This window comes from Martes martes, assembly GCF_963455335.1.
Source record: "Martes martes genome assembly, chromosome: 2".
Taxonomy (NCBI): Eukaryota; Metazoa; Chordata; class Mammalia; order Carnivora; family Mustelidae; genus Martes; species Martes martes.
In genome coordinates this window covers 136552749-136580144 of record NC_137889.1, presented here as the reverse complement: position 1 = coordinate 136580144, position 27396 = coordinate 136552749, and the positions used below count along the sequence as shown (strand labels likewise).

The window sequence follows — 27396 nt, the reverse complement described above, 5'->3', positions numbered from 1 at the left end:
TTTAGCGCATGACTTGCCCTAGGGATGCAGGAAACAAAAACACAGCCAACCATTGGCTGCGTCCACTTCCGACTGGGTATCTAGCTCCTAGTCTGGAACCTTGAAACACTAATTTCCTGGGAAGAGGGGTGGCGCTAGCCTACAGACCGTCAACCATAAACACGCAGCGCGCGCACACTCACACACATACACACACCCCCGCGGAGGCTGGCAGCGTCCTCTTTGCTGAAATGGGCGTGGGGCCGAGCGCTTGGCCCACGGTCCCCAGAAGGTTGCCCCAAAGTCGGCCGCAGAGTCTAGGCTCGGCGCTCGGAACCCGCGAAGGCCCCGCGTCCGCGGAAACTGGTGTCACCCGGGCCCGGTCCCAGTGAGCCGCGCTCGCGTCATTCATTCGCCGCGTCCGGAGCGTCCTTCCAGCGGCGAGCTGGGCTTCGCTGCGTGTGCCTGTGGTCCCGACGCGGAGTGTTAGCGCGCGGTGACCTCGACGGCGCAGAGCGGCCAGAGACGGAGGCGACCCGGAGCTCGGCTCGGTGCTGCGGAAGCAGCCGCGCCGCAGCCCGGCTCGGCCCTAGCCGCGGGGCCGTGTGCGCTTCTGTCGCCCGCAGCCCTGCCCGCCGCGGGCCCGGATCCCGGGACTGAGCGCCACCACTTCCTCCTCCTCCTCCCGCTCCCCTTCCTCCTCCTCCCGCTCCTCGCGCCGCCGCGGGCGGGAGTCGGGCTGCGGGGCGGCGGGCCTGGGCGTCTGCGGCCGCGGGCTCGCGGGGGGCGGCGCCGCCGCGGGGAGGATGCTGCTCGCCGCGCCCGCGTCCTCGCCGTCCTCCCCGGCCTCCCGCGGGGGCTTTGTTGTGGCCCGGGCGCCGCGGGCGGCCGGCTGGTGAAGTCGCTCTCCGCCGCCGCACCTAGCGGGCGAGAAGGCGCGCGTGTGCCCGGGAGTGCGCGCTTGTGCGCGCCGGTGTGTGCAGGACCCGACCCGCGGCCCCATTGTGTGTCCGCCCGCGGCGCCCGGGAACATGTGGGTGAACCCCGAAGAGGTGCTGCTGGCTAACGCGCTGTGGATCACGGAGAGGGCCAACCCCTACTTCATCCTGCAGCGGAGGAAGGGGCACGCGGGCGACGGAGGCGGCGGTGGCGGACTCGCGGGTAAGGACCCGCGGCCAGTCGGTGCAGGAGGGGGCCCCGAGCGCTGCGGCGCTGCCCGCGGCCCTGGGCTGCGGGCACCCGGGACGCCGCCCGGTCCCCTGGGGCTGGGCGGCCCACCCCACTTGGGTGCGTGGAAGGCATCAGGAGTCGTGATTTTTCAGTCTGTGAGAGAGTGATTCTTCTCTTACCTTGTCAGGCTAGGGGGCCCTTCGAGTACCGGGCGCCCCTAAGTGGGTGATGTTGATGAGAATGGAGATGGGGGGGAGGGAGCAGCCCTTATGAACTGAATGCAGTACTCCTCCCTACCCGCCCCCCACCCCTGCCTATTCCCCCTAAAAAATACCGCTTTGTATATGGGCAAGAGAGGTAGAGGACGATTAATTTTTCCTGCCTTCTCTTTGCTGATCATGGCAGGATCAGGTATAAAACGCTCTTTTGTTTCCAGGGAAGCAATCAGTAAGAGGCTGGTGTGGTCATTTCGCGTATTATTTATGACTGAAGAGAATGGAAAAGGTTTTTGTTGTTGTTGTTGTTTTACCTAATTCGACATAATAAAGCAAGTTAGCTGGTTGTAAAAAGAATTACCGGTATATCTGCATTTTAACTATTTTAACTCAATCACTTAGCCGAACCCCCTCATAAGTTATTACTAATAATGTAACTGCTACTAAAACCCCCCTCCCTATCGTTTCAGGATTGTAAAGTCAGACCCATATCCCACGTAGTGCCATATTAGAAAAGGCTTCGTTATTAACTAACTAGTTGCTTGTTTCGGAGGTTACAAATAATCTTGAACTCATACCATATTGGAGAAATTGGACCTTCCTCCTCTCCATGGTGGTTAGCAAAAAGAGAACTGGGATACTTTTCACCATGAAGTTAGCAGAAGAAATAGGAGAGGTTTAACTAGGAAAGAGACTGCAGGAAAGAGATGAACTTTGACCTCTTAAGAGTCCAAAATATATCACCCTCTGGGAGCTTGCCTGCTAGCTAAATTTTGCTTTCAAAGTGTTGTGCTATGAACTAAAAATTTTGATATGGTATGTATTTAGTTATGATTATAGTTTACAGACTAGTTTCCTCAAGATTAAAATTCAAGTGACACATTTTATGGCATATGTGGGTTTAAAGGATTTTGCTAGTATATCATATTGCCTATACCTAACAATTCTTCTACATTTTTTCTGCCATAAAAGAGAAGGCAGTATGCTGAACTCCGGACCCTATTCTGGAAATTCTGATTAGTGGGGTAGAATCAGAATTTTCCAGTTCATTTTGTAGAAGTTGTCTAACTATATGCTTGCATATCTCATACTGGGATCAGCCCAGATTGTCCTTTTTTGAGCCTAAAACAACAACGTAAAGTAGGTAGTTTATTGTATTAACCAAGAACATTTCCTGCCTGGAGTTAACCATCCTACACTGTGTAACTACTAAGTAGTATTTCTTTTCTAGAGTCATATGCCGTAGGTTATGAAAAATTCAGAAATACAGAGCCTTCTTTTCCTAGTTAATATTTTTATTATGTTCTTCCTGACTCAGAACTGTAACTAACTACAGTACACCTGGAATCTCATTATTGATAACTTACTTCAGAAAGATAAAGTTACATCTTTTCACAGCTATTGCACTCATTGCTAGAATGATTGAAATTATTATCACTAGTAAAAATATTCCTACTAACCAAGGCTTTTTTTCAACTACAGGAGGAAAAATGTCTGCTCAGATAGATTGGTGCCACATTAAATGTAGCAGGAACATTTTAGAAATCCTTGAACTATGTATAGCATATTTCGATCTTAACATGAGTTTCTTCATGCGTTCATCAACTTACTAAATCATTTAACAAATATTTGTTGGCAGTGTCTGAAGCGCCAGTGTCGTGAAGCTCACAGCCTTGTGGAGAAGACAAGTGTTGATAAAATAATCACATAAATTAATATAAATTTGCCACTGCACAGGGTCCCAGCAGAAAATAGAACCAAACCTAGTCCAAATGAGGAGAATAGGTGAAAAGACAACTTAGAAAGATGGAGGCAGGGTTACCAGAACCAGAGAAAGGCCCAGTGGGGGGGGGGCTGTCCCCCCCCCTTGTCCCCAGGTGGCAGGAATGATGTTACTGGAAGCCTTGTGTGCTGAACTCAGGCAGGAGGAGTTTGGGCCTCCTAAGAAGCAGACTGTGCTAGAAATACAGAGCACAGCAAAAAGGAAGTGGAGAGGACATGCCCAGCTTCTCTTCTCGTACCGTGTTAGCTTCTGACACTGTCTTTCATCTGTGGCACCCAAGAAAGCCAGCTATACAGGATATTCTGGTGATCTAGTCCCTAGGGATCAGCCTCTGAGGGAGGGATCTGGGAGGTGGGAACAAACTGAGAATGACTGGTCCTGATCAAAAAGAGAGGACTATGTGTTGGTTACCCTACTCGGAGAAAGGGGGTGGGCATGGGGGCAAGGAACATTTCCCTGAAGAAGTGACACTTGAGCTGAGAACTGAAGGAAGGAAAAGATCAGCCTGTGAGGAGAGGAGGGAAGACCCAGTGTTGGGTGTCAGTTGGAGATTTTTCTGCAAGTGCTCTGGACCTTTATATAATGTGTATTATCTGTACCAGCTCACTCATTAGGATGATGATGATGATGAGATGATGGATGGGAATGGGCCTGCTCAGTGGGAACTGGCCAGGAGTGCTCAGTGGTTCGTAGTGCTTGGGGAGATGTTAGCGCAAAAGCTTTAACAAATAATGGATCACAGTGAAGACCCTTGCTTTTTTTTTTGTTTGTTTTATTTTTTAAATTAAGCTATTCCCTTCCCCATCCCAGGCAATATACATAGGTATTGAGGCAATGAAGGTTGTTTTTTTTTTTTTTTTTACTGGAGATGCATTAGATTTATTTACTTAACCTCCTTTAACTGAGGTTTCATACATCTACAGAAAAGTACACAAAATAAAGATTCAGAGCACAGTGATTTATCACAGAGTGACACCTCACAATTAATACCAGGATAATAAATAGAACGTTGCCCCCAAATCTCCTCCTTGTAACCCACTCCCAGTCGTTATGCACCCTGTCCCAAAGGTAAAAACAAAAAACAAAACAACAACAACAAAAAACTAACAACTATCCTTGTGTTTTTTTTTTTTTTTTTTAATTTATTTATTTGTTAGAGAGAGAGCAAGCGAGCACAGGCAGACAGAGAGGTAGGCAGAGGCAGAGGGAGAAGCAGGCTCCCCGCCCAGCAAGGAGCCGGATGTGGGACCCGATCCCAGGACGCTGGGATCATGACCTGAGCCGAAGGCAGCCACTTAACCAACTGAGCCACCCAGGCGTCCCTCCTTGTGTTTTTTTTGTTAACAGTTTGCTACTTTATAGTTTTTTGTTTTTGTTTTTGACAACGTATTTCTAAACACATGTTTTGGTTTTGCCTTTTTTTTGAACGAGGAATGAATGTAATCAGAGTATGCATTCATGTGTTTGGATTCTTTGCTCAGCATTGCGGTTGTGCTATTTATGAATGTTGTTGCTTATGGCTCTAGTTTATTTTTCTGTGCTGTATGGAATACTATTACATGAGTATACCACAGTCATTTGTTCATATTTATCCATTGTATTGTTGGTGGATTTTTGAATGATTTGTTTGGGGGCATTAAAGGCAAGGTAGCTACGATCTTTCTTGTGTGTGTTTCTGGTGCCTGTGGGCATACAATTCTATTTGGTCTGTACCCAGGAGAGGAATTACTAGCTCATAGGTTATGTGTATCATCAACTTCAGCAGATAATACCAAACTGTTTTCCAGAGTGGTTGTACCAATATACTTCCAATAGCAGAGAGCATTTGGGAATTTCCCTTGCTCCATATCCTTAACAATATCCTTAACAATATCATCAGTCTTTGTAATTTTTACCATTCACATGGTTTTATAGTAATATCACATTGTGGAGTTCATTTGCTTTTTCCTAACTAATGAGGTTGAGCACCTTTTCATGTTAATTGGTCATCTGAAATATTCTGACATGATTGAGTCTTTTGCCCACTTTTCAGTTGGATCGTTTGTCTTTTTCTTACTGATTATCAGTATTTTTAAAAATATATTCTGGTGATGAGTTCATAGTTGGTTCTACGAATGGCAAAATCGTCATTCTGTTGCTTGCCTGCATATTCACTCTCTTAAGGAGAGAGTGATTTCTCGCTTAATTTTAATGTCCAAATTCTTTAAAGGTTCCATTTCCTTTATGGTTGGTGTTTTATTATGTCCTGTTCAAGAAGTGTTTTTCTAGATTGAGGTTGTAAATGTTATCTTCTAGGAACTTTTCAGTTTTAACATCTATATTTATATTTACAGTTAACTGGGAATTAATTTTTGCATATTGTGTGAGACAGGGGTCAAGTTTTATTTTTAAAAAATTTGTGTGGACATCCAGTTGTCCCAGCATGAATATTGGTAAATCTGGTGTTACTGTTCTGTAGGGCTACCTTGGTCATAAGTCAAGTGACCAGTTATATGACAATTGACTTGTTTGAGGACTCTAGCGTCTTCCTTTTATTTATTAAAAGATTCTTGCTCCAGGACCACATTGTAGTTTTATAGTAAGAGTTTACATTCATTTGATCAAGTATTCTTTTTATTTTTTTTAAGATTTTATTTATTTATTTGACACACAGAGATCACAAGTAGACAGAGAGGCAGGCAGGGAGAGAGGAGGAAGCAGGCTCCCCGCTGAGCAGAGAGCCTGATGCAGGGCTCGATCCCAGGACCCTGAGACCATGACCTGAGCTGAAGGCAGAGGCTTTAACCCACTGAGCCACCCAGGTGCTCCAATTTGAGCAAGTATTCTTATCTTGTTTTTTTGTTAAGAGTTTCTCAACTGTCTTTGTCTTTTACATTTACACAGCATTTTAGAATCAAAGTATTAAAGTTCCACCAAAACAAAACAAAACCACAGCAGCAATAAAGACTTAAACTGTTGGGATTTTGATTGCAATTGCATTGAGTCTATAAATAAATTTGGAGAAAACTGATAACTTTATAGTATCAAAAGTCTTCTGGTCCATGAACATGGTATGTTCCTCTATTTAGATCTGTTAAAATTTCTCTCAAGATGTTTCATAGTTTTCTGTGAGAGGGTTTGCACATATTTTATTAGATTTATTCCTAGATATTTCATATATTTTCACTGTACTATGTGTTTTATCTTTTTAAAATTTCATTTTCTAGGACGCCTGGGGGTGTCTGGGTGGCTCAGTCAGTTGAGCATTAACTCTTAGTTTCAGCTCAGGTCATGATTTCAGCGTCATGGGATCTAGCCCCAAGTCAGGCTCTGTGCTCAGTGCCAAGTCTGCTTGTCCCTCTCCCTCTGCTCCTTCCCCCACTCTCTCAAATAAATAAATAAAATCCTTCAAAAAAGGAAATAAGTATCTAGGATTCCTGGGCAGCTCAGTTGGTTGGGCTTCTGATTCTTGATCTTAGCTCAGGTCTTGATCTCAAGGGTGTGAGTTCAAGTTCCATGTTGGGCTCCACGCTGGCTGTGGAGCTTACTTTTAAAAAAAAATTCTCTCTAAAATTTTATTTTCTAATCATTTCTTTGTTGACCTCTAGACATTGTTGTTATTTTTTATATTGACCTTGTTTCCAGGCTCCCCCACTTGGCTAATCTCTTATTTAAGAATTTTGCATCCTTATTAAGTTAGTAGGATTGGATTCTACTTTTTATTTTTCATAACATCATTGTGAAATGTGGTATCAAGATTATACTGGCCTTAAAAATTAAGTTGGAGAGGGGCATCTAGGTGGCACAGTTGGTTAAGCATCTATCTGACTCTTGATTTCAGCTCGAGTCGTGACCCCTAGTAGTGAGATCCAGCCCTTCCTGGGGCTTCACACTTAACAGAGTCAGCTTGAGACACTCTCTGTCTCCCTCTGCCCTTCCCCCTGTGCTCTTCTGTCTCTCAAATAAATAAATAAATCTTTTTAAAAAAAAGTAAGTTGGAGAGAGCTCACTATGTTCAATTTTCTAGAAGAGTTTGTGTGATAGCAATATTATTTCATCCTGACATGTTTGGCAAAATTCACTGGTGAAGATGTCTAGCCTTGAACTTTTATTCGTGGGTTTGTTGAATGGTATGACAACTATTCAAATAATTTAAAATTTTCTTTTATTGTCAGTTTTATAAGCTATTTCTTAGATTTATCTTTTTCATCAGATTTTCAAATATTTTGGCACAAATTTAATAATATTCTCATTTTTAATATCTGTAGGATGTACAGTGATATTTTAGGTGTCTTTTATACATAACAGAGTTGTTTTTTCCCCTAATCCAGCTTAAATTTTTGCCTCCTAATTTGATTATTTAGTCAGTGTACATGTGACTTTGTTTAACTGTACTATCTCATTAAGTGCTTTCTCTGCTCTATTTTTTATTTTTCTTACCTTTTGGTAGGCTATGGGATTTTTTTAAATGATTACATTTTTAAGCCTCTATTAGCTAGAAATTTTATATTCGTTTCACTATTCTTTTAGTGGTTACTCTGGAGATTATAATGCATTCCTAATTTATAAAGTATATTGTTCATTGGTACTTTCATTTTATTTAATTTTTTAAAACTGGTACTTTTAATCTTTTCTCAGATAACACAAGGATGTTGGAATACTTTAACTCCATTTACCAGCCCCCCACTCCCAACTTGTATACCATTGTTTTAGTGTATTTTAATTCTTATATATTTTAATATGAAAACATATAATTACTACTATTTTTAAGTCTGTATTCAGTTACATTTCCACATATGTTTATAGTTTTTGTTGTACTTTCTTCTTCCATTTCTGTGCTTTTTTTGGAATCATTTTTCTATTGTCTGAAAAAAAAAAAAAAAAACCCTTTTCTGCTTCCCTTAGTGAGAGCCTGCTGCTGAAGAATTTTGTTTTTTTATGTTTGAAAATGTATTCATTCTCCTTTCATTCTTGAAGGATATTGTTGTTTTGAATGATTGGCAGTTAATTTTTTTGTAAGTATGGTTAAGATATTGTTCTATTGCCTAATGATTTCCTTTTTTTCTTTTTCTTTTTTTTTTTCTTTTTCTTTTTTGAGGAGTAAATTGTCACTCTGAATTAATATTCCTTTGTAGATAACATGCCTTTTTCTCCAGCTGCCTTTAAGGTTTTCTCTTTGATTATGGCTTTCTGCAGTTTTAAAAAATTTTATTTTACTTTAGTTCAATTAATCAACATCTAGTGTATTATTAGTTTCAGAGGTAGAGTTTAGTGATTCATCAGTTGCATATAACACCCAGTGCTCATTACATCACGTGTCTTCCTTAATGCCCATCACCTAGGTACCCTATTCCCCACACTCCCCCCACCTCCTGCCGCCCTCTGGGTTTCTGCAGTTTTAGTATGACCCAGCTGTTTGTGGATTTTTAAAAGTCCTGCTTCATGTAGTAGCACTTCTTTCATTAGTTTTGTAGACTTCTCATCCATTGTCTCTTTAAATCATTCTTTTCATCTTTCTGGCATACCCATTATGTGTATATTAGATCTTTTCATTGTATCTTCTATGTCTGTTACTTTCTGATTTTTACTTGCTTCATTTTGGTTACTTTCTTTTGGTATATGTTTTAATTTACCATCTCTTTAACTGTATATAGTCTGTTAAGCCTACTCGTTCTGAATTACTTTTTAAATTTGAAAATTCCCATTTGGCTCATTTTTATAAATTCCAGTTATCTATCAAACTCTTAATATTTAAAAAAATCTATCTTGGGGGCAACCTGGGTGGCTCAGTTGGTTGAGTGTCTGACTTGGTTTTGGCTCAGGTCATGATCTCAGGGTTGTGAAATCAAGCCCTGCATTGAGCTCTGTGCTCAGCAGAGATTCTGCTTGAGAGTCTCTCCCTCTCCTTCTGCTCCTTTCCCTGCTCTCTCTCTCTCTCTCTCTAAAACAAATAAATCTTAAAAAAAAAAAAAAAATCTGTCTTGAGCATGGCTAGCATAGTTATTTTACAGTCTCTGTTCTCTCCCATATCCCAAAGGCCACGTGGGTTTGTTCTGTTGTCTCTTGTTCCTCCAGTTTTCATTCATGCTGCTATGTTTTCCTGTATGCTTGGCTACTTTTGATTATGTGCTGGACATTGTACTTCTACTTTACAGAAGTAATGTGAAGTAAAAGATGATTGATATGAGAGAATTTTCTTCTTGCAGTTGCAAACCAAAATCATGTTAGTTTTAGGTATTGATATATTTCAAAACTGAGCTCTAACCACGGTGATTTTTGCCTACTTAAGATTGACACTTGTGATTAGGTTGTAGGTCTTGCAGATCCCAAAGCAAAGAGAGGGAAACATCATTGGTTTCTCTACCTCTTTGATGGCACTGATTCCTATCCTTGTCTTCCCAATCTCTGATTCGGTTAATCGGTTAATCTGTTAAAAGCACATCCAGACTTTCAGCCACTCAGCAGTGCCTCCTAGAAGAGTCAGAGGCTTCCCAAAATAATAGCTATCCCATATGTAAGGCTCTTCTCTTTGAGCTGCTCTCTTTCCTAAGTGAAGTAATTTCTCTTTTTAAAAATATTTTGATATTTTAAGGTATATTTTATTTCTTTTGTATAGTTGTCCTTAGTAGCAAATTACCTTGTGTGCCATTATAAGGTGGCTGCTATTATTATTTCCATTTTCTACAAAAAGAAAATAAGGTGTCAGAAAGATGGTATGACTTGCCGTGGTCATGGCTAGTAAGTTAAAGGCCTATGAGATTTTGTATTTATTTATTTTTCCTTAGAAAACTAATTATAATGGTGTGGACTAATCTTACTTTCTTTACTATTCTCCTTGAGAATCTAATAAATATTAAACTATTGAGGCTATCTCCAGAAAAATAGAAACACCCCCAAAATGTACATGCAATTTCAGGAGTTCTGTGGATCCCAAGTGAGTTAGAACATAGGTGTTTCAAGTTAGAGGAAGTCACCAAAAGATCAAGACAGTTTCTCATTACGGAAATCAAAAGTGTAATATCCGCTGTAGGCAGTTCTGTCAGAAATGTGTTTGAGTACCAGCTATTATGAGTGCTGAACTTTATAAAGATATACAAGGAAGGCACAGGCAAGATTCTCTTGCTGAGCCATTCATTACTAACCTAGTGATCAAACCTGTATCCGTAAATTTGGGAGAAGTAAGAACAAATGCATGGAGATAATGATATTAGTGAAGACTAAGTTTCTCAGGTTGTTTCCATTGGAGATTCAGCACTGGACTGCCCAGGAATTGGATTTTTTAATCACAGGGAGACCTTTGCAACTAGAGAAATACACCATTTGCTTACTGTTGAAGAAAACCAGGCTGTCCCCTAAAAACAGGAATTATTTTGAGCTGAAAGCAATTAAGAAGCAATAAACATGGAAAAAGCTCTCACTTTCACTTTAAGGCAGGAAATAAATTCCCTTTTTCCGGGAGACAGACTCCTATTAGCCCAGAGAGGCACCAGAGGAATTTGTAAGCAAACCTTGTTAAAATAACCCTTACCTTCCTAGTTAAGGAAGATGAGGACTGTCTAGCTCTAGTTGGATTACTCCTAGCCCTAACCTTCATGTTCTGTCCGTCTTTCACAAAGTATAGTTTCTTTGACTAAAAGGTATAAAAGCTTCCTGCTCTGGCCACTTCTTTCTTTCTTTAATCTCCTGTGAAGGCTTCCATGTACATGTACAAATTCAGTAAAATTTGTATTTTTTTTCCCTGTTATCTTTGTCAGTTTAATTTTCAGACCCAGCCAGGGATCCTAAGAGAGTCAAGGAAAATTTTTCCTCCCCTGCATGAAGAACTCCCAGTGGTGAGAGAAATAACAAAACAATGCTCTTAAAGCCCTCACTGGTTAACAGGTGCCTGCTTTTAGGGTAAATGCTTTCATGTTGCTAATTTATAAGTACTGTTATCAGCAAAGTTGGCCCTAGTTGCATTTAGCAGCAAACGTTTTTCTTTGGGGATTAATTTATATATAAAAGCAAGTAAAATTTATGTTAGTTCCTAATGAAGTCTAATGTCACAACTGGTGATTCTGCATTGGGATGGGCCGTCCTCTACAGCTGTGTATGGAGTTGGCTCATAATACAAATAAATAAGCATTACTAGCAAGGAGCATGATTAGGTAAAAGCAGGTGTTGTTTGCTTGTTCCATGAATTTCTCCCCCACTTTGCTTGTTATGATGAACTTTAAAAGAACCTTGTCCGCAGAATGCTTTAATCACCCATTCCAATTTGTCTTGAGACTTTACCTTATTCTACAAAGAAGCTGAAGGGTGAATGCATATAATTTGTGTAGGATTTGAGATGACTTTGACATCTTCGGGTTTTTGTAAACTGGTCTCAAAAAGTAGGGGGTGGGGGGGGTGCCTGCCTGGCTCGGTCGGAGGATTGTTTGACTCTTGATCACGAGGTGTGAGTTCGAGTTCCACATTGAGGGTAGAGATTACTTAAATAAATAAATAAATATGTTTTTAAAAAGGAGGGAGGGGAATATTTGCTCCAGGGTTTCCTTCATAAATTTGAGGGGTTGGTGCTGACCTCTTCTAGGGACATTGTGTATACATTCTGCTTTGCCATCATGCATAGGGATCCTACCTTATGAAGCGATCAGGTTCTCAATTGTGGGATGGTTCCCACACTTGCACAAAAGCATACACAAAACCTGTTTTGTAGTGTGTACAAATCAGGACTTTGTCATTCGGAACTGGGTTTATGCCAATAGCTCTGGTAGGTACCACCTTGAGTTCTGGATGTCAGAGGCCAAAGCCCATGCGTGCTCCAGGGCACAGCAGAGTGTAGGGAATGCCACAGGAAAATTGGAAAACCACCAGGATTGCTCTTTGCACAACTTCATGGTCACTACCTGCGTCACAGGGCTCTGGTCTTTTCCAGTCCATCCCTTGGTAAGCAAACCTTAGGATTCAAATCCCAGCCCCATCTATTACCAAGAGATAGCATTTGAGAAATTTCTCTTCCTTTCTGAGCTTGATTTCTTTATTAAAATGGCTTAATAATCCTTAGGTGCCTTTTGTGAAGATTCTATTTAAGCTAAGATATGTAAAGTACAGGAAGCATAAAGAATCATTCACAGATGATGGCCCATCATTGTTCTACCCTTGCGGAGGCTCTAGGGAAGGTGTGAGGAAGCAGCTGACCCCTAACTAATTCACACCACTGTGTGAGCCCTGGAAAAGTCCACAGTTTACAGAGACATTGCGTTTTTCAAAGGGTGCTGTTAAAGCAAATGGATGACTGATATTTAGGCAGCTTAAAAAAGCGAAGTCATATTCAGGCTTTTTGGAAGATGGGAATTTTTTTAAAATGTGATTTTTGATCAACAACTTTAAGTTGTTTCTACATACCTCCCCCTTTTTTCCCTCCCTCCTTTCCCCCCTTCCCTTCCAGGACAGGCACTTTCTGAAAACTGTCAGGAAACCTAGTACTCTCTCCCACTGTCCTGCCTCTTTCCTCTGTCCTTCTTTCCTCCCCTCTCTCTGTGCGCAAATGATTTTCTCTGACTTCAGCAAGTGGGACTTCTAAGGAGAAGACTGGGGTGGGGCGCCACCCCAGGCTTGAGTTCAGTGAGTTAAAGCCTCTGCTTTTGTCTCGGGTCATGATCCCAGGGTGCTGGGTTCGAGCCCCAAATCGGGCTCTCTGCTCAGCAGGGAGCCTGGTTCCTCCTCTCTCTGTCTCTGCCTGCCTCCTCTCTCTGTCTCTGCCTGCTTGTGATCTCTGTCTGTCAAATAAATAAATAAAATCTTAAAAAAAAATTTAAAAAGAAAAAGACTGGGGTAGGAGGCAGAGAGGGGCTACCTTTTCTCTATATATGGATAAGTGGTTAATTAGTCAGTCAGGAGTTTGTAATTTAGAAACATGGATTCTAATAGTTAAACTGGAGGCGCCTGGGTGGCTCAGTGGGTTAAGCCTCTGCCTTCGGCTCAGGTCATGATCTCGGGGTCCTGCGATCCAGCCCAGCGTTGGGCTCTCTGCTCATCAGGGAGCCTGCTTCCCTTCCTCTCTCTGCCTGCCTCTCTGTCTGCTTGTGATCTCTGTCTGTCAAATAAATAAATAAAATCTTTAAAAAAAATAGTTAAATTGGAGAATGACCAAGAAGTCCTTCACCCACTTTCCCTATTTCTTTGTTTTCCTTTCCTGTAAGATAGATATCTCAGAGGATAGAACACTAATTTTTTAAAAAAAAATATTGTATTTGTTTATTTAACACAGAGAGATCACAAGTAGGCAGAGCAGCAGGCAGAGATAGAGGGGGAAGCAGGCTCCCTGCTGAGCAGAGAGCCCAGTGCGGGACTTGGGGCTCGATCCCAGGACCCTGAGATCATGACCTGAGCTGAAGGCAGAGGCTTAACCCACCGAGCCACCTAGGTGCCCCAAGACCACTCATTTTTAAGTGTTCTAAAGTTGCCACCGGCTTCTAGCTTTCTTCAGTCTCCCTTCACACTTTTTTTTTTAATTTTTTTATTTTAATAAACATATAATGTATTTTTATCCCCAGGGGTATAGGTCTGTGAATCTTCAGGTTTACACATTTCACAGCACTCATCATAGCCCATACCCTCCCCAATGTCCATTTCCCCACCACCCTCTCCCATCCCCCCTCCCCCCCCCCCCCCGCAACCCTCAGTCTGTTTCTTGAGATTGAGTCTTTTATGGTTTATCTCCCTCCCAATCCCATCTTTTCATTTTTTTCTTTTCTTACCTCCCCCCAACCCCCCCAGCCTTGCATCTCCACTTCCTCATATCAAAGAGATCATATGATAGTTGTCTTTCTCCGATTGACTTATTTCGCTAAGCATGATACCCTTCCCTTCACACTTTTGCTCTTAGGTTATTCACATGTCCTTTCAAGAGAGCTGGGATCCATTCTAGAGTTCCATTTAGGTTCTTCTAACTCCTCTGGAGATCTGGACTAGGAACTGGCATTTAGATGAATCAACTCTTAACTTTCCGTGTGGGTCCTAGGAGCACAAAGCTGGACAGGTAACTGTCTAGTCCTAGACCTGAGGTCTGTGAAACACCCCCTCTCACCTGCATCATTCTAAGAGTTAAAGACTCATCTCTGTTTACACTCTGAACAACAAAAAAGTGAACACTTGTTGATCTCATTTAGTTTTTTCCTAAATTACCTGTGTGTAATATTTCTTAATAAGGAAAACTATTTCCATTTCAGTAGTACCAATTAGTCTTTTTAATCTCTGTTAACTTAGGAACCAAGGTAGTCCTTAATGAAATTGAGCAAGACTTAACAGACCTGTATTTGGACTTTTTTCATTAAAGCATAAAAAGAAGGAATCATTGATTCATTTACTATCTCTCACCCCACTGGCATTTTATAACATTTATGTATCTATTGCTATAGTAAATAATAGAAAATACAGTGATTTTAAAAGCATCTTTGTAATAAAATTTCATATCTATGGTCAAAAGCTAAATTTCAAAGCATTGTTATTATGGCCATATTTTTTTATTTATTAACATATAATGTATTATTTGTTTCGGGAGTACAGGTGTCTGATTCATCAGTCTTACACAATTCACAGCACTCACCATAGCACATACCCTCCCCAACGCCACCCCATCCCTCCCACCCCCCTCCATTCCACAAACCCTCAGTTAGTTTCCTGAGATTAAGAGTCTCTTATGGTTTGTCTCCTTCTCTGGTTTCATCTTGTTTCATTTTACCCTCCCTCCCCCTATGATCTTCTGTCTTGTTTCTGAAATTCCTCATATCAGTGAGATCATATAATTGTCCTTCTCTGATTGACTTATTTTGCTTGACATAATACCCTCTTGTTCTTTCCATGTCTTGCAAATGGCAAGATTTCGGGGTTTTGATGGATGCATAATATTCCGTTGTATATATGTATACCACATCTTTGTCTATTCATCACTTGATGGACATCTAGACTCTTCCCATAGTTTGGCTATTGTGGACACTGCTGGTGTAAACATTGTGGTGCACGTGCTCCTTCAGATCACTGCATTTGTATCTTGGAGTAAATACCCAGTAGTGCAATTTCTGGGTTGTAGGGTAACTCTATTTTCAACTTTTTGAGGACCCGCCATACTGTTTTCCAGAGTGGCTGCACCAGCCTGCATTCCCACCAAAAGTGTAGGAGGGTTCTTCTTTCTCAGCATCCTTGCCAACACCTGTCGTTTTCTGACTTGTTCATTTTAGCCATTCTGACTGGTGTGAGGTGGTATCTCACTGTGTTTTGATTTGTACTTCCCTGATGCCAAGTGATACTGAGCACTTTTTCATGTGTCTATTGGCCATTTGGATGTCTTTGCATAAATGTCTGTTCATGTTTTCTGCCCAATAAACATTGGATGTTTATTCTTTGGGTGTTGACTTTGATAAATTCCTTATAGATTTTGTATATTAGCCCTTTATCTGATGTCATTTACAAATATCTTATCCCATTCTGTCAGTTGTCTTTTAGCTTTGGTTACTGTTTGCTTTGCTGTGCAGAAGCTTTTTATCTTAATGAAGTCCCAATAGTTCATTTTGGCCTTTGTTTCCCTTGCCTTTGGAGACGTGTCTAGTAAGAAGTTGCTACAGCTAAGGTCACAGAGGTTGCTGCTTATATTCTCTAGGATTTTGATGGATTCCTGTCTCAAATTGAGGTCTTTCATCCATTTTGAGTCTATTTTTGTGTATGGTTTAAGGAAATGGTCTAGTTTCATTCTTCTGCATGTGGCTGTACAGTTTTCCCATTTGTTGAAGAGACTGTCTTTTTTCCACTGGACATTCTTTCCTGCTTTGTCAGAGATTAGTTGACCATAGAGTTGAGGGTCTATTTCTGGGCTGTCTATTCTGTTGCATTGATCTATGTGTCTGTTTCTGTGCCAGTACCATACTGTCTTGATGATTACAGCTCTGCAATAGAGCTTGATGTCTGGAATTGGGATACCGCCAGCTTTGGTTTTCTTTTTCAGTATTCTTCTGGCTATTCATGGTCTTTTCTGGTTCCATACAAATTTTAGGATTATTTGTTCCATTTCTTTGAAAAAAGTTGATAGTATTTTGATAGGGATTGCATTAAATGTGTAGACAGCTCTAAGTAGCGTAGACATTTTTGCAGTATTTATTCTTCTAACCCATGAGCATGGAACTTTTTTCCATTTCTTTGTGTCGTCCTCAGTTTCTTTCGTGAGTACTCTGTGGTTTTCTGTGTATAGATTCTTTGCCTCTTTTGTTAGGTTTATTCCTAGGTATTGTATGGTTTGGGGTACAACTGTAAATGGGATCGACTCCTTAATTTCTCTTTCTTCTGTCGTGTTGTTGGTGTAAAGAAATACAACTGATTTCTATGCATTGATTTTATATCCTGACATTTCACTGAATTCCTGTACAAGTTCTGGCAGTTTAGGAGTAGATTCTTAAAGAATCATATCATCTGCAAAGAGTGAGAGTTTGACTTCTTCTTTGCCGATCTGGATACCTTTAATTTCTTTTTGTTGTCTGATTGCTGAGGCTAGGACTTCTAGTATTACATTGAATAGCGGTGGTGATAGTTGACATCCCTGCCATGTTCCTGATCTTAGGAGAAAAGCGCTGAGTTTTTTGGTCATATTTTTAAATTAACACTTGATTATGTATTTTTTAAATTAATTTTACAAATATAAAGTATAAAGGCAGAAGAGCTAACATTTGCTGAAATCCTTCTGTGGTTCAGGCATTCTGCTGAGAACTCATCGTATGTCACAAATTTGATTTTCAGAACAACCCTGTAGGTTAGATGTTCCCTCTATTACAGATGAAGAAACCGAATGCTTCAAGAAGTAAGATCCTTGAGGAGACCTTGCTACTAACAGCTTGGATTTGTACTTGAGTTGGATTGCATTTGGAAAGGGAGAAGGAAGATAAAAAAGGAGAGAGGAGGAAGCACTTGGAAAGCTAAAGGAGACTGGAGCAAAGTGAGCCCCAGTCTTAGAAATGCAGGCTTGAGTGTGGAAATGAAGGGAGCAGGAGGAGCAAGGCTGCCCCTTTTCCTGGGCTGTGATGTCACTGACTAGCAGCTGTCGTGGGTGACAGTTTGCATGACTCCTGTACACCAGGGTGGAAACCAGACACCATCTCTGGATTCTCCTAAAAGGGTTTCCAAACTTTTCCCATTTCCAGTTTTCTAGCAAGCTGTCTTTGGGACCACAGTATGGAGCCATTCCGGTTAAGAAGCATTGACACTCTAGGTAGAGGACAGACGAGGGCAAGGCCTGTTTGTGTGATTATTCCGCAAAGAAAACCAGTATCCATGCATATCACGAATGAGGTCAATCTCAAAGAATGTATGGCCGCCAAGGAGGTAAAATGTAAACTTGACATACAGTCTTGATTTTTGAGTAATGTAATTTATGTCAAATGTCGTAAAGATTTTCTCTACTTAGTATCTGCTTTTCTCTGTGGGTATAAAAATGTTGAGTTTTCAGTGGGATCATACTTCTCAGACCTTTTTTCCTTTTAGAAATACTTAAGCTGGTGGGGATTTGAGGAGGTCCTCGAATGGCCTGAAATCGTACATAAGACTTATGGAATTCATTAGAAGTGTGTATTTTTCTAGAGCGGAGGCTCTGCCACTTCATTAGCTGCTTAAAGTGGATTGTGAATCAAATAAAGGAAGAGCTCATATCCTACAGTCTTACCTTTCTCAGTGCTGAATTTCCCACCAAAGCAGTTGTCAGAAATTTATTGCTGTTGCTTGTACCAGGATTACTATGCGTTGTAAGAAGTCGTATCCATTTTTAGGTAATTCTGTGGCCATATATTGTTTAAACAATGGTAATACATCAGTGTCCTTGAATACAGTGAAAAAAATGCTCTTGCTTCTTTTACTCTTATCCTGATACCCAGATGTGGGACTGTTCAACTACAATTCTCAGTTTGTTATGATGGGGAGGACCCTGGGGGTGGCGAGTGTGTGTGTGTGTGTGTGTGTGTGTGTGTGTGTGTGTAGGGGGAGAGGGAAGGGCCCAGAGAGGGAGGGAGCTGGCTTTTCCCTTCCTTCTAGATGCCCCTTGCAGGCAGCCCTCCCTGGGATGCTCTGTGATGTAGAGCTCACAGCTCTAACAGGTAACTTCCCTGTTTCTCCCTTATCATTTCTCCTCCTCTGTGGGCGAGGGCAGAGAGGAATGGAGTCTAAATACAGAACAGTGAGTTGACATTTCCCTTTTGCCCCCTTCAGGTCTGCTATCAGACTGTGTTTGTGCAGTTCTAAGCAGATGGCCTGGCTAATCATTACAGAGCCTGCCCCCCCCACCTCGCTTAACTGCCACAAGCTAATCCTCAGAATCTAAGAACTGCAAACTCCTCTTTCTTCCTGTTCTCTTGTGTTTCAGCTGGGTCACCTCTTGTCTCTCAGTCCTGGCCCGAGGTTACCGCCCCAGTGTAACCTGGGATCTTGAGGACAGGGTGCCATCTGCTCTGTGACTTTAACCATTTGTCTGTTCTTATCTGTGTATCTGAGAGCCCACTGTCCCCTTCTTCCTCACACTCTCCCCAGTAAGAGCCAGTTTCCCCCTCTTCTGACAACCCCATCTTCATGGCAGATTCCATAAAGGCCTCATGTCATTTTGTTTTTGAGAAGATTCATAAACGTATGGGCTGTTCTGTTTTGGGGTCCTGCTAATTTTGTCCTTATGATGCCAACTTCAGGGATGTGTTTGACCACACAAACACCCTAGGGCTTTTTCACAACTTAAATAACTTCACTTGTACCCTGGGTAGAGAAATATCTAGAATGTGTTTTGATCTGTCTCCCCTTCCTTAGTGCCAGTAGAAACTTTGGGCTGCAGAGAACACCTCCTTGCTCTTTTGCCTTTTGTGGACATTTCAGTTTGTTACTGGACTGTATACAATTGGATGTCGCAGCTGTACTAAACTTCAGCATGTGTGCTTTTAAAAGCCTCTTGCAGGTTTCTATTTCTCTTAAGCTTATAACCCACATTTTAAGATTTTTTTATTGACAGAGAGCGAGCGAGAGAGAGAGAGAGCAGGGGGAGTGGGAGAGGGAGAATAACGGACATTTTTAAAGGTTAGAAGAGCACACGCATTTTTAACGTCCTTAGCTCAGCACTTTCTTTTCCTTGTTCATATTTACCAGCTTGAACTTTGTCTTAAAGGATCCCTAATGCTTAAACAGAGGGAGCGAGAGTATTTTCAAAAAGGTTTTTTAGCCATTGGCCTAGTCATCTCTGAAAGGGCCTTGGAGATGCTCTTCAAATAGAATGTAAATGTCACAGAGAATATTTGTTGCTGTTTGAGATTGTTTGTGGCAGAGAGAAACAGTTTGATAAGAAATTATGTATTTGTCTTTCATTGTAAATTATACTCATAGTAAAAGAGCTTAAACATTCTTGGTGGTTGCTATCTTCAAGGGATTTCTAGAATGGAAGGAGACCCAGCCATGCTCCCTCTTTTTTTTTTTTTAATTTTTTAAAGATTTTATTTATTATTGGACAGACAAAGATCACAAGTAGGCAGAGAGGCAGGCGGAGAGAGGAGGAAGGAGGCTCCCTGCTGAGCAGAAAGCCTGATGCAGGGCTCGATCCCCATGACCTGGGCCGAAGGCAGAGGCTTTAACCCACTGAGCCACCCAGGCGCCCCCATGCTAGCTCTTAAATGTGTGACCATGATTCTTAACTTCCTTGGGACTATTTTCCTTCTGAAAAGGAGAGTGGTTCCCCCCAGCCACCTGAAATCTTCATTGTGAGGATCAAATGAGCTACTGAAAGTGCTTGGGAAGCTAAAAGCATCTATCAGGTTTCATATGGGGTCCAGATTTTGTATTTCCAAAGAATCCTCCATCCCATCTGCCAAATCAGGAATAGCCGCAGTGACAGTATCCTGAACCCACTGGGCAGCCCTCAGCTTGGTGACAGCAAGCACCAAGTGGAAATAGTGCGTACACAAGACAGACTTGCCCGTGGGAGCAGACAGAAGTTCCTTAGAAAGAAGGAAGGAAAGAAGGGAAGGGGAGGAAAGAAGAGAAGAAAAAGGAAAAGAAAAGAAAAATGTTTGGTTTCAGTAACTGTATGGAGTGGCCAATTGTCAGGTCCTATATTTTTTTTAAATCTAAGCGAAACTGACGGACTATTCCTTATTTCTTCGGGAGTAGATCACGCATGATTTATACGTCCCACACAGTCAGACAGTTCCATGTACCTTGTTATGATTTCATTCTGGGACAATCAAAGCAGGAAATGGGGAGGAAGCCTGCCTCCCTGTTCTTGGGCAGCCCTTTGTCTGGCTTCCCAGGCTCCCAGGGACAATCGGGAAGAAATGAGTGTAAACACACACACTAAGAATTTAGTGTTGTGTAGTTTGAAGTTGTTGGGTTCTTTGCTGAAATTTAACAGGGAAAATGAAGCTCCAAGCATTAAGAAGGACTTACAGTCCCTCCCTCCCCCAAGCCCCTGAAGGATCTAGGAAACAACTCTCAGAAAGAGAAATTTCGGGGCGCCTGGGTGGCTCAGTGGGTTAAAACCTCTGCCTTTGGCTCAGGTCATGATCTCAGGGTCCTGGGATCGAGCCCCACATCTGGCTTTCTGCTCAGCAGGGAGCCTGTTTCCCTGCCCTCTGCCTACTTGTGATCTCTGTTTGTGAAATAAATAAATAAAATCTTTAAAAAAAAAAAAAAAGAGAGAAATTTCTCTGGGAAGACTCTTTCTTATTTTCCCCAGGGCAAGTCTGATCTTGACACCAGCTAAATAAAGGAGGGATTAGTAACTGGATGTTTAATAACTCCTGGCATTTTAAACTCAAATAATGATTTTTGAAGGGGACTGAGGAAGGAGGGAGTGGAGGGAAGAGGGATATTGTCTATATAGGAAAGGTCAGTTTTTTTAAAATGTTAAACACTTCGGAATATTCTTTATTGCACAAAGAAATACCTTTTCACAATTTTTTTGAAACACACAGGCCTCTTGGCCTGTTTTTGTTTTTTCTCTTTCTTCGTTTTTCTAGCTTTAATAGAGATACAGTTTATGGTTATAGAGATACATTTCATTACTATGAACAATAACTGTAGTTTTTTGAGTGCAAGGTGCTAAGTGGAAGCTGGTCTTCATCCCGCATCAGGAAGATAATCAGGAGCGACGGGGACCAAGGCAGAGTGGCGAACCCATGCCTTAAGGAGCCGGCTAGTCTCAGGCTGTTACTTACACTGGCATGAACATTTTCACCATGATGCCCATTATGACAGTTTACAAATAGATGCTGTTGGTTGGAATGTATCAATAGGAATGTTCATTCCCTGCTATTTATTCAACAGCTTTGAAATTAGTCCCAAAGGGTTACTGATTCTAATAATCACACTTTCCATAGAAAACCTGGTCTCCTGATAACAGTGAAGGAATTCTGGGGCTCGGTGGAGTGTTACATCCTGTGGTATAAACAGCTCTGGAAAGACTTGAGTCCAGTATGGAAACCGGTTTTAGCTGGTGGCGGTGTGGCTGAAGCAAGCCGACCAAGACCAGATTTTATTTCAGTTAATGAAATAAACACTTAATGAGATGAGATGGGAACTGAGCAATGGTTTGTTTGAGAACTTGGATGCAGAAACAATGAGAGTGTCCTAATTGGGAAAGGTGTTCTGATTTCCCAAAGGTCTTTGTGTATTTGAGACGTCTTACAGGAGTATCTCCCTATTAAGGCAGAACACATTTGCATAATGGAATATATCTGTTGCTGTACAAAGGTACCGGTTAGTGTGTGGTTTTCTTTCCAAACAAGGCCTGTGGCAGGTGTCTGACAAGGATAAACAACTGTCCATGGAGACTTGCTGTCCTGGAAGTTAGCCAGGGGAAGATTAAGGTATATATGATCTAGCCCATGCCTCTAAATCCCACTCCCCTTTAATGACTCAGAATCCATTACTTCTTAATGCATTATTCATACACACATCAGTGCTCTTTTGAGTTTGTGTTTTCCTCGGGTACTCCCTATTGGGACCGTGGTGTAGTGTTTAAGAGTATAGACTTGTGTTTAAGAGCATGGCTTTGAAGCTGCTCCCTGAGCAGGTCAAGGTATCCCTTCTGAGCCCTGTGGCTGGGAAAGCACAGCCCCCCCCCCCAAATGGAGCTGAGGCTACATTTCAGCACCACTTACCACCCATCCGTCTTACCCAGGTACCTTTTTGCAATGCAGACATTGCTCTGAGACCTGAAAGAGCCCTGTGCTTGAGTTTGAAATCTACTCACTTCCAAGCTGGTGTGATTTGAGACAAATTGCATTTCCCTGCCTCAGTCTTCTGGTCTTTAAAAGAAGAGTCCAAGTCCCCTTGTACTGGAGTTGTTTACAATGACAAACGGCAAGCGTTGAGGACAGCACTTGGAGCCTAGCGAGAGCTCAGTATATCATGGCTCTGATGAAGAGGAGTTCCAGAACGGGCAGTGGGAGTGGGGAGGTTCACCCCACGAAACTCAGCTCCTTTCGTCAGTAGACGGGTTCCGTTATCAGAAAGCAGTGGAGGCCCCAAGGAGCCTTGCTTCTGACTGGATTCAGCCTCGACTTCCAAAGCACCAGTTAGGAATCATTTTCGCTTCCTGATGTAGTAGAAAAAGAGGATTTGGAATAAGAAAGAAATGGGGCTCTGAGCCCCAGTGCTACCAATTCCAGATTTTTTCCCTACAGGTGTAAGGTGAGAAAGATAACTGCTCCTTGGGATTTTCACTAAGATTGGATGTATTAGGAGTCTGGATGCACTGAGGTGCTTCACTAACGTTTAGCTTAGTATTGTTTTCCTGTGAGCTAGTACCCGGGTTTTAGACCCGGTATTCTGTCATGAGACAGGCACCAGCTTGCAAACCATCTACCCTTTGGTGAATCAGTCATTCTGGTGATTTCAAAGGCTTGTGTTCTTTTTTGTTTTGTTTTGTTTTTAATGGGCTAGTCAGAGGACAGTGTCTAGGTTTGGGCAGTGAGACTCCTCATAATAATTAGTGATCTTAATAATAATAATATGTAATACCAGTTGAATACTTATTGAGAGTCTGGTGTGCTCCTTTGACCATCAGAACAACCCCCAACAGTAGCACTTACCATTATTCCCGCTTTTTGGCAGAGGAGACTGAGCCCAAAGACACTCAGCCAGTAAGGGCTTGAGCTAGCACTGTGTGAACCCCAGCAGTCTGCCTTGACCCCACCTGCTGAAACACTATGCAGCCTGCCTCCTGTCCCCGTTGCATTTCTGGAAGCAAGTTTAAATGGTGCCATGATCAGGGTACCAATGTGGTTGACCATCTTTGGGTAATGGATAGGTATCATTTAAAACTTGAATTCGTTGAAGACTGATAAGTAGTGTTTGACTATTTTATTTTTTAAAGATTCTCTTTATTCATCTGAGAAAGAGAGATGGAGTGAACACAAGCAGGGGGATAGAGGCAGAGGGAGAGAGAGAGAGAGAGAAGCAGACTCCCTACTGAGTCAGAAGCCTGAGGTAGGGCTCGATCCTAGGACCTGGAGGTCTAGACCTGAGCTGAAGGCAGATGTCCAGCCGTATGAGCCACCCACATGCCCCTGACTGTTTACAATAGCAGTTCAAAGTCTCTTGAGGGTGGACAGTGATTGTTCCGGCAGTAAAAAGGCCTATCTACAGTGTTCTCCATTTTGGGGTGGAGAGGACCCATCATTCATATTTACCATCTGTGGTGCTCAGCTCCTTACCATTATGTGTTTGTGGCTTTGGTGTGCAAGCAAATGTGTGTTCTATTTCTTGTAGCTGTCTCAGGTAGACAGTGCCATCTGATCTGTCATTTGTCAGAGTATCTGATGTTTGATTTCCCCTGATTCCAACAGCTTAGACCGGAGGCCTTCTTCCTGACCAGGTGCCCTTGTCCTCAGAGTGGCCCGCTTGCACACACCAGGCTGTTGGAGAGGTGTTAATTGTCAAAGTGGTCTGATGAGGGAGAGCTGCTCATTGATGGACCCAAGCAACCTTGCTAATCATATCAAAGGCTGAACACTCAGACGAAAGCTTTTAGTGTCTCCAGGAAGAGTGGGACTAAAGGGTGAAGCTCCATGAAGTTTGGGAAGAGACCAAGCAGGCGAAAGTTTTTTCTGTCTAAAGTAGCCAGGAGTGTCTGTGGGGGAAGACATAATATGTGCCACTCACTAACACTGAGATTTTTGGCCCCATAGAGGTCATGACAAAAATGTCTGGGAAAGTCAGTGATGATGTGCCTCCAAAATAGAGTGCTTGCTCAAATCCCAAATGAAATAATTGCCTAAAAGGGAGATTTTTTAGAAAGGAGCACTGTAAGGGAGAAAATCCTGTTGCATCATTGTTTTTTATTCTACTTTGAAAACCAGGAGGAAGGAAAGTAGAGCTTCTTTCATAGAAGGGAAGTGACCACCTTCCCTAGTGCCTTCAGTGGGCTCTTGGCTGTTGTGATGGACAAGTTGAACTTGGGGAATATGGTTGCATGAGCCACATCATCAGAGTCTTCTAGTGGTGGTTAAATCACCTTAAAACTGGGATTTGTGGGGCACCTGGGTGGCTCAGTGGCTTAAGCCTCTGCCTTCGGCTTGGGTGGTGATCTCAGGGTCCTGGGATTGAGCCCTGCATTGGGCTCTCTGCTCAGCAGGGAGCCTGCTTCCTCCTCTCTCTCTGCCTGCTTCTCTGCTTACTTGTGATCTCTGTCTGTCAGATAAATAAATAAAATCTTAAAAAAAAAACCAAAAAAAAACAAAACAAAACTGGGATTTGTTCAAACCACATGTGTCCCTAACATCTTAGGGAAAGCAGATTCGCTAATGTACACCCTCACCCCCATTACTTGTATGAGGGCTTCGCATTCTGAGATCCACTGAGATGATTTCACTGTGTTACCATGTGAAACCCGAAATGTCAACAGAGAGATGGGGCAACTGGTTAATGGCACTTGTATAGCAATGGTGAGTGAGGACTGTGACATAGAGAAAACCCAAAAAGGAGAAAGATTCAAAGGGGAACAAAGCAATGCCTGAAGAATCTGGTATGGACCCCAGAATGGCAGTAAATACTCCCATTTATTTGTATTACATATGCTTACATTTCATCAAAGGAAGTAGATTTCTACCTTTTCTTAAAGTGGCTAACTTAATCGAAAGCTTTGGCAGAACTGTTAATTCTCTACCATCTGAAGTAAAATAAGTAAGTAAATGCAGACCTTCCTGTAGCTCAGAGGCTGTTTGAACTTGAGAGAAAATTGTTTCCTTTCCTCCTTGGATTGGACTGGGGCCAACATTCCTGACTGATCTTGAACCTGGTATCAAAAGAATGTGCCTGAAGTATGTAGCCAGTGACCTTTATAATCACAGTACCATTTGATGGAAAAGTGTTTGCCACATTACATTCTTTATTAACTGAAGTCCGATAGAATCTACTTGTTTTATCTTTAGTCTTGGTGAGGGCCAAATGTCAGATTGCTGTCTCTAATATACCTGCAAATGCTTCGCAAATAAATGCACACGAAAACTCTAAAAAGCATAGTCTGTCAGAAAAATAGGATAAAGAACATTAGAAGTGGAGAAAGATTTTAATTAGAAAACGGTAATACTGCGTCTGTGTAATCAAAGAGGTATTAGGCCCATAAAGGAGAGGCCAGCTCATGTCTCAAGTGGAGTCTACCAGCATGCGGTAGAGTTGGAGGAGCTGTTTTTGGCCTTTCCCCTATTTCTACTCTCTGCTAATTCATCCCTCGCTCATTCAATTATTCATCCATTGACTCACTCATCCATCAAACAGATTTAGGTGTTTACCACCTGTTAGGCACTGAAGATGTAAAAATGTATGACATCACCCCTACGCTAGAGAGACTGGATTCAGCAAGAATCTGCACAGATGTTTTACGCTGAAATTAGTTTCTTGGTTTTGGTTAAGACTTAATGAGAGAGACGTTGCAATGCAGATTGAAATGCATGTGCCCTCTGTGGAGATTTGTTATTTGTACTAAATGGGGATTATGTCATCATGGATTGTCCATACTCTTGTCCTAGCCCATAGGTGGTTCCAGACTCTGCCCCAGGCTGGGGTTTGAAAGCCTGGGAGTGGGCACTGGAATGGGACCAGGCTCATTCCACAGCTGTGGGCAGTGACACAAAGAGGGCATCGAAGGTGAAGCCCGACTCAGGGGCCGGAGTTGACCCCTCAGAGGCCTGAAAAGCAGGGCAGAGTCTTCAGCTAGGGCAATGAATAGAGGCAGCATCTCACAAACATAGTAACTGATTACTTTTGTGTTTTGCGTCCTAGGGTCTGGGTTCACTCTCAGCCTGATTTCTGGTCATAATTTTTAAATTCGGTATTTTCATTTTGCAGCATTAGTTTTATAGTAAGTGTTTGAAAACACCATAAATGTCTCTTCATAGGGGAAATGTTAAATACATGATAGAATTGCCATGAAATGAGACACAGAAAAAAACAAGAATGGTGACATTCTTTTTTTTTTTTAAGATTTTATTTATTTATCTGTCAGAGAGAGAGAGAGAGCGAGAGCGAGCGAGTACAGGGAGGCGGAGTGGCAGGCAGAGGCAGAGGGAGAAGCAGGCTCCCTGCTGAGCAAGGAGTGGGATGTGGGACTCCATCCCAGGACGCTGGGATCATGACCTGAGCGGAAGGCAGACACTCAACCATAGAATGATGATGTTCTATGTCCTGATATAGGAAGACACACTGATGTTAAAAATTAGTGATGTGAATAAAATCATCTTAATACAACTTGATCCCAGGTTATTGGAGTGACCACCTTATGAACGATGCCAATTTCAGTACTCAGGGAGCACTTGAATTTATGTCTGGTACTTCTGTATCAGCTATTTTCAGCCACTGAGAAAGTGACAGAGGACTTGAATATCTCAAAGGTGCCTTTGGTCAGAGGAAGATCTGATGATTTCTCAACACACCATACATACAAAGGTTTCCTAAATGTGAATAGAGTACCATGGTGGTAGAGTCCACCATACACGGTAGGCTGAATCCCAGAGAGCCTACACAGGATTCTCGCTGCGAGGGACCCTGTAGTTCACACGACTCAACCTCATCTTTCAGTTGCACTGTGGTTATTTTAGATATTTCTTGGTTCTATAATTTTGCTGAATTTAATTTGAAAATCCATTTTGGTTTTAGAATAGTAAATGAGCTTTGAGCCTAAGAAGTTTATACTCGGTTCTGAGCTTGCTTGTGTGTATGTAAGATGCCATTTTAAGGAAAGGTACTAGTAGGGGTGGGGGTTGTGAGAAGGTCCATAATTCA

At 42.1% G+C, this 27396-nt stretch overlaps 1 protein-coding gene across 1 annotated transcript in view; it reads left to right on the top strand.

The window, feature by feature from the left end:
* Positions 1-1009: 1009 nt before the first annotated feature.
* The window catches only part of TBC1D9 (TBC1 domain family member 9), a 120845-nt gene continuing 94458 nt past the window's right edge, over positions 1010-27396 (top strand). The window contains exon 1 of the mRNA XM_080797137.1: positions 1010-1140. Coding sequence (XP_080653263.1) covers positions 1011-1140 — 130 coding nt within the window. The 5' untranslated portion in view covers position 1010. The remainder of the gene's footprint in view (positions 1141-27396) is intronic.